The 12,369-nt window shown below is 46.4% G+C and overlaps 1 protein-coding gene across 10 annotated transcripts in view; it reads left to right on the top strand.

The window, feature by feature from the left end:
* Positions 1-12,369, top strand: part of INPP4B (inositol polyphosphate-4-phosphatase type II B) — a 311,591-nt gene that overhangs the window by 227,436 nt on the left and 71,786 nt on the right. For all 10 annotated transcript variants that reach the window (XM_064149509.1, XM_064149507.1, XM_064149508.1 and 7 more), the window contains one exon: positions 8,360-8,537. In XM_064149509.1, the coding sequence (XP_064005579.1) occupies positions 8,360-8,537 (178 nt within the window). The remainder of the gene's footprint in view (positions 1-8,359; positions 8,538-12,369) is intronic.

Below are 12,369 nucleotides of genomic sequence, written 5' to 3' on the forward strand. Positions count from 1 at the left end.
GATTAGGGGGCTGGAATAGCTCTCTTAGAAAGAAAGGATGAGGGTCTTGGAGCTTTTTAGACTGAGAGGGGATCTTGCAATGCTGTAAAGACTTCAAGGGTAGGCGTCAGGAGGGTGAGGTCTGTCTGTTTTCAGTGGTGCCCAGTGACAGGACAAGAGGTAATGGACATCGTCTTGAACATAGGAAGTTCCAACATGAGAAGGGTCTTAGAATCACAGAATCAGGGTTGGAAGGGACCACAAGGATCATCTAGTTCCAACCCTCCTGCCATGGGCAGGGACACCCTACCCTAGATCAGGCTGCCCTCAGCCTCATCCAGCCTGGCCTTAAACACCTTCAGGGCAACCCATTCCAGGTCTCACCACTCTCACGGTAAAGAACTTCATCCTCACCTCCAGTCCGAATCTACTCATCTCCAGCTTTGCTCCAATCCCCCCAGTCCTGTCACACCCTGACAGCCTAAAAAGTCCCTCTTCAGCTCTTTTGTAGGCCCTCCAGATACTGCAAGGCCACAGGAAGGTCACCTGGGAGCCTCCTCCTCTCCAGATTGAACAGCCCCAACTCTTTCAGTCTGTCCTCATAGAAGAGGTCTTCTTTGCTTTGAGGCTGGTAGAGCACTGGACCAGTCTGCCCAGGGAGGTGATGGAGCCTCCTTCTCCCAAGACATTCAAAGCCTACTAGGACCACCACCCCTTCCTGTGCAACCTGCACTAGGTGAACCTGCGTTGGCAGGAGGATTGGACTTAGATGATCTCCAGTGGTCTCTTGAAACCCAAATCACTCTGTAATGCTTCACAGGAAATTATTTCCATTTTATTCATTGCTTTAAAAAGTTTTCCAGGCAGAATATCCTGAAGAGTGAAAGGCGAAATGATAAAAAGTTACTTTTGACTCCTGGGTTGACTAGAAGTCAACACATTGCTAACACCAAACAAAACCCAGCAGATATATTTGCTTTGAAAACTGTATTATTATTCTTTCTGTTTGCACTGCCTGACATAAAAACCTTATTAAATCTTCTAAAGTCTTTCATTTCCCTGGCCACCTCTGGTGCCACAACTTGCCAACGAAACACAAATATCAGGAAACACGTGAGACCTGTGGATGGACTTTGTGCAAACAGTAGGTACCTGTTCTGCTGTCAGCAGACTGGGCCAGGCTGCCATATCCCCCTGGCGTGGAGGCCTATGAAGTGCATCTTTCCTGATGAGCAAAATGTCTACAGGCATCTCTTGAAGGAGCTGCTGCTTAACAATGTGATTGATCTCCTTCTGCTAACATTCAGTGGGGTTCTGTAAGTGGGCTTGCAATGTGTTGGTAGCCTCTTATATCTGTTGTGTTTTTCAGGAAGCTTTGGTCTGCATTCAGACTTATCACAGGTAATAATTTAGGCTTAGGAAGTCTTCAGGTGAGTCACTAGGTCCAGCAGTTCAAGCACTGTGAACTGAGGAGAGGCTGAGGGAGATGGAGGTGTGCAGCCTGGAGAAGAGGAGGCTCAGAGCAGACCTCGTTGCTGTCTAAAACTACGTGAAAGGAAGTTGTAGCCAGGTGGGGTTGGTCTCTTCTCCCAGGCAACCAGGAGACTCCTCAACCTCTCTGGGCAGCCTGTTCCAGGGCTCTGTCATCCTCACACTGAAAAGGTTTTTCCTTATGTTTGTTTGGAGCCTCTTATGCTGCAACTTGCACCTGTTGCTCCTTGTTCAATTCTGAGATGAGCTTTTACCTCTTAATTACCTCCTCTGTATAATTATACTGATCATTTTCAACTTCATCACTGGTAACCTTCCTTAGACTTCTAAGCTGTTTCTATATCCTAGAGGCTCAGGGCAGACCTCATTGCTGTCTACAACTACCTGAAGGGAGGCTATAGCCAGGTGGGGTTGGGCTCTTCTGCCAGGCAACAGCAACAGAAGGAGGTGCCACAGTCTCCAGTTGTGCTAGGGAAGGTCTAGGCTGGCTGTTAGGAGGAAGTTGTTGTCAGAGAGAGTGATTGGCATTGGAATGGGCTGCCCGGGGAGGTGGTGGAGTCTCCATCCCTGGAGGTGTTGAAGCATAGCCTGGATGAGGCACTTAGTGCCATGGTCTGGTTGATTTGCTATGGTTGGGTGCTAGGTTTGCCTGGCTGAGCTTGGAGGTCTCTTCCAACCTGGTTTATTCTATGATTCCATGAAATTCATGTCCTTTTACGAGCTGTAGAGTTATTCCAAGACTCAGTTAGGATTGAAGAGAGAATGGAAGAGCAACAAGAGAAGTTCTGTGCGCGAAGCCTCAGCCATTGCCTTAAGATAAGGGTTCATGGAGATTTGGGCTTCGTAAGATAGATTAGACTGAGTAATAACATTTTTTCATTTTCCTTAGTATTCAAAGTTGGAATTTCCACATTTGAGAGGAAATCTTGTGGAGATAAAAAATTCATGCAAGCTTCTGATCTCAAAACCTTAGAACTGATCATATGGTTTAGTTTTCTTTCCCGAGGCAGAGAATTGTCCAGACTCTGTTTTCAGTAGCAATTCCCTCTTTAGACAGAGCACATGTGAGGCAGAAATAAGCCACTGAATTGGGATCTTCAGCAGCTCAGTGTTATCTGGGGGTAGATGTTCTTGCTGTGTACACTGGTCGTGGAGGCAGGGAATTCATGTGGCCCAGTCAGGCACTATAAAAACAAGAATGATTTTATTTTCCTGCAAGCCCTGCCCCCAGACTAGTTTGGCTTCATTTACAGGTTCTAATTCGATTGGGGATTCTTCAGAGGATGTTATGGACAAAGTCAGAGATTGAGAAGTCAGGAAATGGAAAAGGCTAAGCCACAAATACAGCTTTACCCCACGATCAATCAGGCTGAGCAGGGAATTAAGGCAGCAGCAGGCTTTACTCAGGGAGGTGAGAGAGGTATTCTGCACAGATCCCTTGTGGGATCGCTCTGCTCTCAGCTGCCTCCTGATGCTGCAAGCAACATCCAATAGTCTGGATCCAGGCAGCAGCAGCCCAAGGCCAGTGGCAAAGCTGCCAAGCTCAGCAGTGCCTCTGGACGTGGCTGCCCCAAGACAGGGATTCGTGGAAGCGAGGCTGCCTCAGCAGCAGCAGCAGCAGCAGCAGGGGGGAGCAAACTGCTTGGGTCTCCCCAGTCCGGACTGGCAGGCAGCAGATCAGCTGTGCTGTGGCCTGAGAGCAGCCAGGTCCGGGTGCTGCCAGCAGCTCTCTCGAAAGGAGCCCAGGGCTTGCCCAGCCTGCAAGTCTGCACTGAATGGTGCAGAAGTGGGAAGGACCAGCCACAGGCAGGGATGCTGTGAAACAGAGAGCTGTGCAAGAAGGTAGGAGCCATCCAAAAGCAGGGATGGTCCAAAAGGGGAATTCTGGCACGGCAGGAGCCTGTCCTGTCCGGAGCTCTGTCAAGGCAGGAGCCACCTTGCACCTTCTCCCTTGCTCTATTTATGCTTTTCTAGACAAAGTGTCCATTTGCCATTTTATCCTGGGTGCCAAAACCCAGCCAAGCACCAGCCCCATCCCAGCGTGGGCTTCCACACGGGTCAGCATGCATGGGGAAAGGCCTCCTGCTGTTCCCCCTCCGAGCCTGCAGGGCCAGGCAGGGAAAGCAGTTTTTGTGCCGCCTTCTCCCCATTCATACCCACAGGTGGAGAGAAGAAAAGAGTTTAGAGTACTCTGGAACAACACTTCAACTGTATTGTTGATGTTCACGTCTATGGGTTTTGACTGTGAAAAACGTGAGGTCAAATGTTCATCCCTGCAAGATTTTTAACCCAGTCCCAGATGGTGACAATTTAGCTCAGCCACACAAATTACTCAGTTAACAGCAGGAGTGGAGTTAGTCAGAGTGTCATTAAAAATTAGACATTTACCATCTTGCAGTATTTATTGTCAGGCAAAACTTTGTTGGTTTAGAGTTCAAGCTGCAGATGTGACTGCTGTAACCAGTATCAAAATGACACAGTGGTGTCATTAAAGCAGCTTAGGAGCTGAAATGACCACTGCCATCCATGTCTAGGTAGTTAATGGTGGTGCCAATGTATGGGAATGATGAAGTGTGGGTTCCTGTGCTCTGTGAAAGCTTTGGTATTTAACCCAGGAGACATTAGTACAGAGTGTTTCAGAAGGTACATGATTAATAATGTCTTTTACATATCAAAGGTAGGTTTTTATGGTGCTGCTGGTTCCCACACTGGACCTACTCCTGTGACCTTTGCCCTATTGCAAATGTTTCTTCTAATTCATGATTCCCTTCATCTAGTGTCTACATTAAGACTCTGGTGAGAAGTTCCCATTGGCAGCATCATTTAAATGATGCTACTTATCACTTAAATAGTAGTGATATGAGGAGAGGCTGAGGGAGCTGGGGTTGCCTGGCCTGAAGAGGAGGAGGCTCAGGAGTGACCTCACTGCTGTCTACCATGACCTGAAGGGAGGTTGTAGCCAGGTGGGGTTGGTCTCTGCTGCTAGGCAAGCAACAACAGAACAAGGGGACATAATGTCAAGTTGTGTCAGGGGAGGTCTAGGCTGGATGTTAAGAGGAAGTTGTTGTCAGAGAGAGTGATTGGCATTGGAATGGGCTGCCCAGGGAGGTGGTGGAGTTGCCGTCCCTAGAGGTGTTGAAGCCAAGCCTGTCTGGGGCACTTAGTGCCATGGTCTGGTTGCTTGGCCAGGGCTGAGTGCTAGGTTGGACTGGCTGAGCTTGGAGGTCTCCTCCAACCTGATTGATTCAATGACAATACCAAATGATTAGTAATACTGCTTATCACTAATCACATGTGATGTATCACTGCTATCATGGGTTTAGACTGGCAGAGGGGCGATTGAAACTGGATGTAAGGAAAGGGTTCTTTGCAGTGAGGGTGGTGAGACACTGGCACAGGTTGCCCAGGGAGGTTGTGGAGCACAGAAGCACCGAACATGAGCAAAGATCACATTGGGTGATTCTGTGCTTCACAACTGCCCTGGAGGAGTTCAAGGCCAGATTGGATGAGACCTTGAGCAACCTGTTGTAGTGGGAGGTGTCCCTGCCTATGGCAGAGGGTTGGATTTGGCTGAGCTTTGAGGTTTCTTCCAAGCTAAACCATTCTATGATAGAATATTCTGCAGAAAGGCTTCTTCTCTCTCTTCACCATTTCCTTTATGTCAATGCTCTGATTGACTACATTAGAATGAGCTCTGCACAGAGGTTTAGTATCTCCCTTCCCTCTTTCTTTTCTTTTTGCATTGTCTCCTGCTTTTCTGCTGCAGTATTCACTGAAGCTTAGAGCTGTGGGAGATCAGTGAGAGGGATCTGGGAATTAAAGGCTGAAGGGAATCCCAGGAAGGAGTGTGTGCATGGTGAGCTTGATAACAGCATCAGCCAGAACCGGCCTGCAAAAGGGCTGCTTGAGCTAGGGTGGGAGAAGCGGAAAGGGAATTAAAGAAGATTAAAGAAGATTATTCAGTGCTGTGAAGTATCAAGACTTTCAAGACTCTGTCTTCACTACAATTAACAGAGGCTGTTACCTTTTGTCCTTGCCCTGTCTAATGAATCTGACAGCTTGAGAGCTGCAGCAAAATGTAGAGAGAGATAGAACTTTGCAAGTTCATTTTGCCAACACCTTGAAGGCAGAGCTGTGGCCGATTCCTCATTTCTCAGAGGCTCAGGGATTCTTTTTGCCTGATTCATTGGAGACGCAGCTTAATGCAGTTCCTGCTGTGGAAAAGAGTTAAAATTCTGACCTCTGCACTCAGCAATCCAGCAGCTAATGTAAGGACTGTTAGTTGGAGACACAGTAATTTTGGTGTGACTGATCACAGCAAAGCTCCTCTGATTCAAATGCTGTTCACCCTGATTGCCTCTACACAGAATTGGGTCTGAAAATAGAGACATTGCTGAAAGACAAGAGTAGGATGGGGTGCTGCAGGATCAGGGGCTGTAACTTTCAGAGGGCTGCAGCACCTCTCCTATGAGGACAGACTGAAAGAGTTGGGGCTGTGCAGGCTGCAGAAGAGGAGGCTCCCAGGTGACCTTCTTGTGGCCTTCCAGCATCTGAAGGGGGCCTACAAAAGAGCTGGGGAGGGACTTTTGAGGCTGTCAGGGAGTGACAGGGCTGGGGGGAATGGAGCAAAGCTGGAGGTGGGGAGAGTCAGCCTGGAGGTGAGGTGGAAGTTGTTGAGCATGAGAGCGGTGAGAGGCTGGAATGGGTTGCCCAGAGAGGTGGTTGAGGCCCCATGGCTGGAGGTGTTTAAGGCCAGGCTGGATGAAGCTGTGTGCAGCTCGATCTAGGGTAAGTGTCCCTGGCCTTGGCAGGAGGGTTGGAACTGACTGCTCCTTGTGGTCCCTTCCCACCCTGCCTGATTCTATGATTCTAACTCAGTGAGGTGTCTAAGCAAGAGGCTGAATTTTAAGACTGCTTGTATCTATTCTTATTTGTCAGATGACTTAAGCCTTTTAACTGTTATGGAAGTGATTTCCTTTGGACTTCTGAATGTGGATTGCACATGTCCTTTGCTAAATTAATTTCTAATTTGTAGAAAAATTAGGAGGAGGAATTGGAAGGGAGAGTAGAAGACACAGAGGAGAAATGGGGGAGTGAAGAGATGTGGAAAAAAAGACCAAAATGAAACATGTGAAGTTCAAAGGATTGCATGTGTGCCAAAGTTAAGCTCTTGATACAGGAAATTAAACCAGAAATTAAATCAGTGGGGAAAGGGTGGGAGAGACTGAAGGGTGAGTGGTGAAAGACACAGGAAAGAAGTGAGATACAGGCAAAGCCAACTGTGAAGTAGTATATACCCTGCTCTGGCATTGGTGATGTTCCTAGGGCTGCTTGGTTGTGTTTTTCCCTGTGTTACTGTCATAGGTTAATCTGAAGCTGCAGTAGAGTCTTCCTTGTTTCTCTGAAAGACTGAAGCAGGCCTTTGTAGAGGATCCAGGCAACCAGCAACAGAACGAGGGGACACAGTCTCAAGTTGTGGCAGGGGCTGGATGTTAGGAGGAAGTTGTTGCCAGAGAGAGTGATTGGCATTGGAATGGGCTGCCCAGGGAGGTGGTGGAGACCTGGAGGTGTTGAAGCCAAGCCTGGCTGAGGCACTTAGTGCCATGGTCTGGTTAATTGTCTAGGACTGGGTGCTAGGTTGGACTGGATGAGCTTGGAGGTCTCTTCCAACCTGATTCTATAGTAATTCTAAATAATTAGAAACACTGCTTATAATTAGTCACACATGATGTATCACTGGTGTCATGGGTTTAAACTGGCAGAGGGGAGATTTAAACTAGATGTTAGGAGGAAGTTCTTTGCAGTGAGGGTGGTGAGACACTGGCACAGATTGCCCAAGGAGGTTGTGGATCACAGAATGACCGAATGTGATCTTTGATCTCATTTGGTCATTCTGTGCCCCACAACCTCCCTAAAGATGTTCAAATGGATCACAGAATGATTCTATGATTATGTACAGGAGTTTCAGGTGAGGAGATGTGTGCTTCAGAGAAGAACCAGGGGGTGTGTGCATGCTGTCTGAAATGCTTCTTTGGCATAATGGTGTAAAAGTGTATTGCATTAAGTAGGGAGTGTCGGAAGGTGGGGTGGAGAATAGGGGTAGGTAATGCAGTCCTGGTGGTCCTTTCCAACCACAGTGATTCCTAGTGATCAGATGCTGTGCTGAGGGATTTGGTTTAGTCAAAGACTTGTCAGTGTGAAACTAATGATTGGACTCCATAATCTCGAAGGACTTTTCCAATCTAAGAAATTCTGTGATTGTGTGAAGTCATGTAAAAGAAATAGAGCAGTGTGTCAACAGTTGAAAGGAAAGCAGGTTTGCAGTATGCATCTGTGTGTTTAACTCCCACACTCTGGTTCTATGTCTTGTCTTGCAAGTGTTATTTATTGGAGATAACTCTGTTTGTCACCACATCCTGGACATCCCTGGTGCTAAACAAAACCGTGTGTGCCACTCATCAATTAAACATTAATGGCTCACTTTAAAAGGTTTACAGAGGTAGTTCAGTCTGTGACAGGAAATTCAGTTGAATAAGTAAGGAGCTTTAGGCTCTTTGTGATTGTTACCTGCCTTGGTCAAGCCTTTTAATTCCCCAGAATTGCATTTACTTCCATAAATAAATAACTGTTTTTCTTAGGTTCAGTTGATTAACTCTAAGGGATGAATAGGTTGAACAGTAGTGCTTGGAGCATTTGGTGGCAGGCAGCCTGGTGTCCTCTTCTGTTCAAGCAAGGGTTTGCTTTTACTCTCAAAGCCAGGAGCATTTCAGTGCTATCAGTGAAGCTCAGGTATCTTGTAGTTCTATTGCCAAACTGGTGGTAAGATTTTTAGCACATTAAGCATTGCTGTTAGCAGCAGAACTGATTCTGTGCCCCTCTCTCGTTGCAGTACTGGATACCAGTGTATTTACTACTCACCTGAAAACACAGCCAAAGCAAAGGAAGTCCTCAGCAACATCAATCATCTCCAACCGCTCATATCAAGCCATGCAGACCTGCTGCTTAATTCTGCAAGCCAGCATTCTCCAGACAGCTTGAAGAGTTCTTTAAAGATGCTTTCAGAAAAAGTAAGATTGAAATCTTCATTGCAGTGGAAAATGGAATAACCAAACTTCTAACTGCTGGGGTTTGTTAGTTGGGTTTTTTTTTTCTCCTGCATAAATTGACTTTCATCACGTCAGGAAATGTTAAATAAGCTTTGCTAAAATATTCTTCTTTCTGATAGCAACATTTTGAAGCTTATTATTTAGCATTTCTCTAGGCCTTCCATGTAGAAAATTAATGAAATCTATAAAGGTTGTCTTTATTTGAAAGTATAATTAGCTTAGTTTCATGTGTCTTTGTTATCCTCTAGTGGCCACATCCTGGGGCTTATCAAAAATAGATTATTGTAAATAGTTTTGGTTTAATTCTCTTTCTGAGATGCTTCTAACTGCTGCTTGTGGGAGGTAGTTCAAGCCAGGTTTGTGTATGAGGTTTAAAGTAATTGCATGATCCAAAATGGTGATGCGGCCTGGAAGCAAAGTTAGGCAGTTGACACCAGGAGGTCTCCAGTTTTAATCCTCTTTCTCCTGTGCTATTCCTCTGTAGCCTTAGGCTCTTCCTCACTGTAGTTTCTTTAAATTAAGGAAGATGATATCATAGAATCAACCAGGTTGGAAGAGATCTCCAAGAACATCCAGTCCAACCTAGCACCCAGCCCTATCCAGTGATCTAGACCATGGCACTAAATGCCTCATCCAAGATTTTCTTGAACAGCTCCAGGGTAGCCCATTCCAATGCCAGTCACTCTCTCTGTGAAGAACTTCCTCCTAGCATCCAGCCTATACTTCCCCCAGCACAACTTGAGACTCTGTCCCCTTGTTCTGTTTGTATCTTCCACCTGTCTCTCAGAGTGATATTGGAAATGAGCTGAAGTTTGAAGTACTCCTAAGCATATGTTACCCTATTAAAATATTAAGCATTATAACTATGACTAAAGGGGTCAAGAAAAGTTTCCTGTGGCTTGGTGGGCCATACATTCTGTCGTGTGATCTCAGTATGGCTTAAGAGCACTATCAATAACCATTTCAGTGTATCTTCAGCTGTTGGGAAGTGGCAACCCCCGTGGGCTGTTGAGCACTATTATCACAGCAGCACATCATTCAGTGGGAGAGTTTCCAGCCTGAGTATTGAGCTCAGCCACATAGTGAGAAGGCATTGTCTGGGAGCCACAGGGGAGATAAACGTTGCTCTTGGTTACAGATGTGTAAACCCACAGTGACTCTGAGAGCACTGGAGATGCTGTCAATGTCAAGGATGACATAGGAAACCAGATTTCAGCCTGGAAATGAAAGTGATGTGTTCAAGGGGGCTGGAGGGGTGGCAGTGATAGTGTAGCTTTCCATGGAGCACCAAATAAAGGCAGTTTTGGCTGCACGTCGAAAAAGTAAAGGCACTGTTAGTGGCTGCTTCAAAGAAATATGCATGCACGAGTGGAGCAAGTTAGTGTTCATTCTGGAGATTGAAGACCTGGTTGCTAAGGAATTTGTGTGTTAGCTGTAGCCATTTGCTGTGGCCTTCTCCCCTTTACATGTCTAGGCAGGAGAAGTGGACAGTTTCAGCGTGGCTGCAGGCAGCTGTGATGCTAACTCGTTGAACCGAGGCTTGGTGGAGAGTCTGGCTGCAGGAAAAGGGTCAAAAAAGACAACCCATTCAGTCTGGAAAAGTCACAACTACTTTACATTTATAACTGATGTTTTAACTGTGTATGTTTGTGTGAACTTTTTAGGGACAAGATTAAATTGGCTGTGAGTATATCAGCACAGTTTCCCACAAGCAGAAGCAGGGCTCTCAGCAGCGCAGTCCATCTGACAGCTCACATTTCCCATCCAGCCTCTACCTTTTGCTTGGAGGAGCTGAATCCAGTTGTCTGAACAACTGCTGCATGAATAGTTAAATCCCTGCTTCCTTGTCTATTCCCAGACTTACTTGGAAGGGAGGCTGTAGCCAGGTGGGGTTGGGCTCTTCTGCCAGGCAAGCAGCAACAGAAGGAGGGGACACAGTCTCCAGTTGTTGCAGGGGAGGTCTAGGTTGGATGTTAGGAGGAAGTTGTTGTCAGAGAGAGTGATTGGCATTGGAATGGGCTGCCCAGGGAGGTGGTGGAGTCTCTGTCCCTGGAGGTGTTCAAGACAAAACTGGCTGGGACACTTAGTGCCAACCTGCTTGATTCTATGGTCTAGGTGACTGTCTAGGGCTGAGTGCTAGGTGGGACTGGATGAGCTTGGAGGTCTCTTCCAACCTGGTTGATTCTATGATTCATATGATTCTGTAAAAGGCATCCTATAAATTGTTATTGGTTCTATTTCCTATCTTTGAGTCTCTGGGAAATTTAAACCAGACCCAAGACAGTTTCTCTAAAAGCCTTAGTGAGTAAATCTGAGCCATCAGCAATGTAACTTACGAGTTTACATTAGGAATGGCACGCATTCAAAGTGGGAAATTAAATAGTTCCACTGCAGCTCCTTAAATTGAGCTTATTTGCTGATAGCAAACCTGCTTTTACTTCTCCATATATATGATTTGCAATTTACTGCACTGTTTTCCTGAGACAACCTTTTATCAACACTTTCTGTTAATTGATTAAGGAAGCTTTTAGCTGTCGACAAGTCTATCGGCACTGGCAGCTGGCAGAAAGCTTGATAAACTCATTTTCCAGCTCTGCCTATCTTTGTTTGCAGAAATATCCTTTAGTCAGGTACCTTAAAAGAATGTGCAGAGTTTCCATTTCTTTGAATAGCTTTCTTTTGTGATTTCCATACAATTCCATAAATGCTGCTGTTCTGCATATTTAGCTGTCCTGAGCCGCAAGAAAGTGCAGTTAAAATGGAGATTGTTCTTAAACCAATGGAATCTCCAAATGGGATTTAATTACAGAGGCATTTTAGTCTCTATGAAAGAAAAAAACAAAACAGAGTTTGTCTCCCATGGCAGTTTGCCTTTCAAATTGAGTTTTTCTTAGAAAATACTTAACATTAAATTGAGTTACTTGAACTTTTCAGAAAGCTACCTGATACACATTGCAGCCCTACTGGAGATTCTTTACTTGAAGGTGTCTCATACTTAGAATTTTCTGAAACTTGAAGCTTTTTATGAGTCTGCCATGCCAGATGGAGAGACCTGAAATGATCTCAAGCAGAATGTGAGGGGAAGGGGAGGTACTAGTAGATAGTAGCTGAACATGAAGCAGCAGTGTGCCCAGGTGGGCAGGAGAGCTAATGGCATCCTGGCCTGGCTCAGGAGCAATGTGGCCAGCAGGACAAGGGAGGTTCTTCTGTCCCTGTGCTCAGCAATGCTCAGGCCACAGCTTGAGTGCTGTGTCCAGTTCTGGGCTCCTCCATTGCAGAGAGATGTTGAGGTGCTGGAAGGTGTCCACAGGAGGGCGCCAAAGCTGGTGAGGGGCCTGGAGCAGAGCCCTGTGAGGAGAGGCTGAGGGAGCTGGGGGTGTTTGGCCTGCAGCAGAGGAGGCTCAGGGCAGAGCTCATTGCTGTCTGCAGCTGCCTGAAGGGAGGCTGTAGCCAGGTGGGGTTGGTCTCTTCTGCCAGGCAAGCAGCAACAGAAGGAGTGGACAGAGTCTGAAGTTGTGTCAGGGGATGTCTAGGCTGGCTGTTAGGAGGAAGTTGTTGTCAGAGAGAGTGATTGGCATTGGAATGGACTGCCCAGGGAGGTGGTGGAGTTGCTGTGCCTGGAGGTGTTGAAGCAAAGCCTGCACTGGGCACTTAGTGCCATGGTCTGGTTGATTGTCTAGGGCTGGGTGCTAGGTTGGACTGGATGAGCTTGGAGGTTTCTTCCAACCAACCTGGTTGATTCTATGATTCTACAAATTATGAATTATTGAAAGCATTCATTTAACAAGATCCT

This window comes from Pogoniulus pusillus, chromosome 10, assembly GCF_015220805.1.
Source record: "Pogoniulus pusillus isolate bPogPus1 chromosome 10, bPogPus1.pri, whole genome shotgun sequence".
In the NCBI taxonomy this organism is placed as follows: domain Eukaryota; kingdom Metazoa; phylum Chordata; class Aves; order Piciformes; family Lybiidae; genus Pogoniulus; species Pogoniulus pusillus.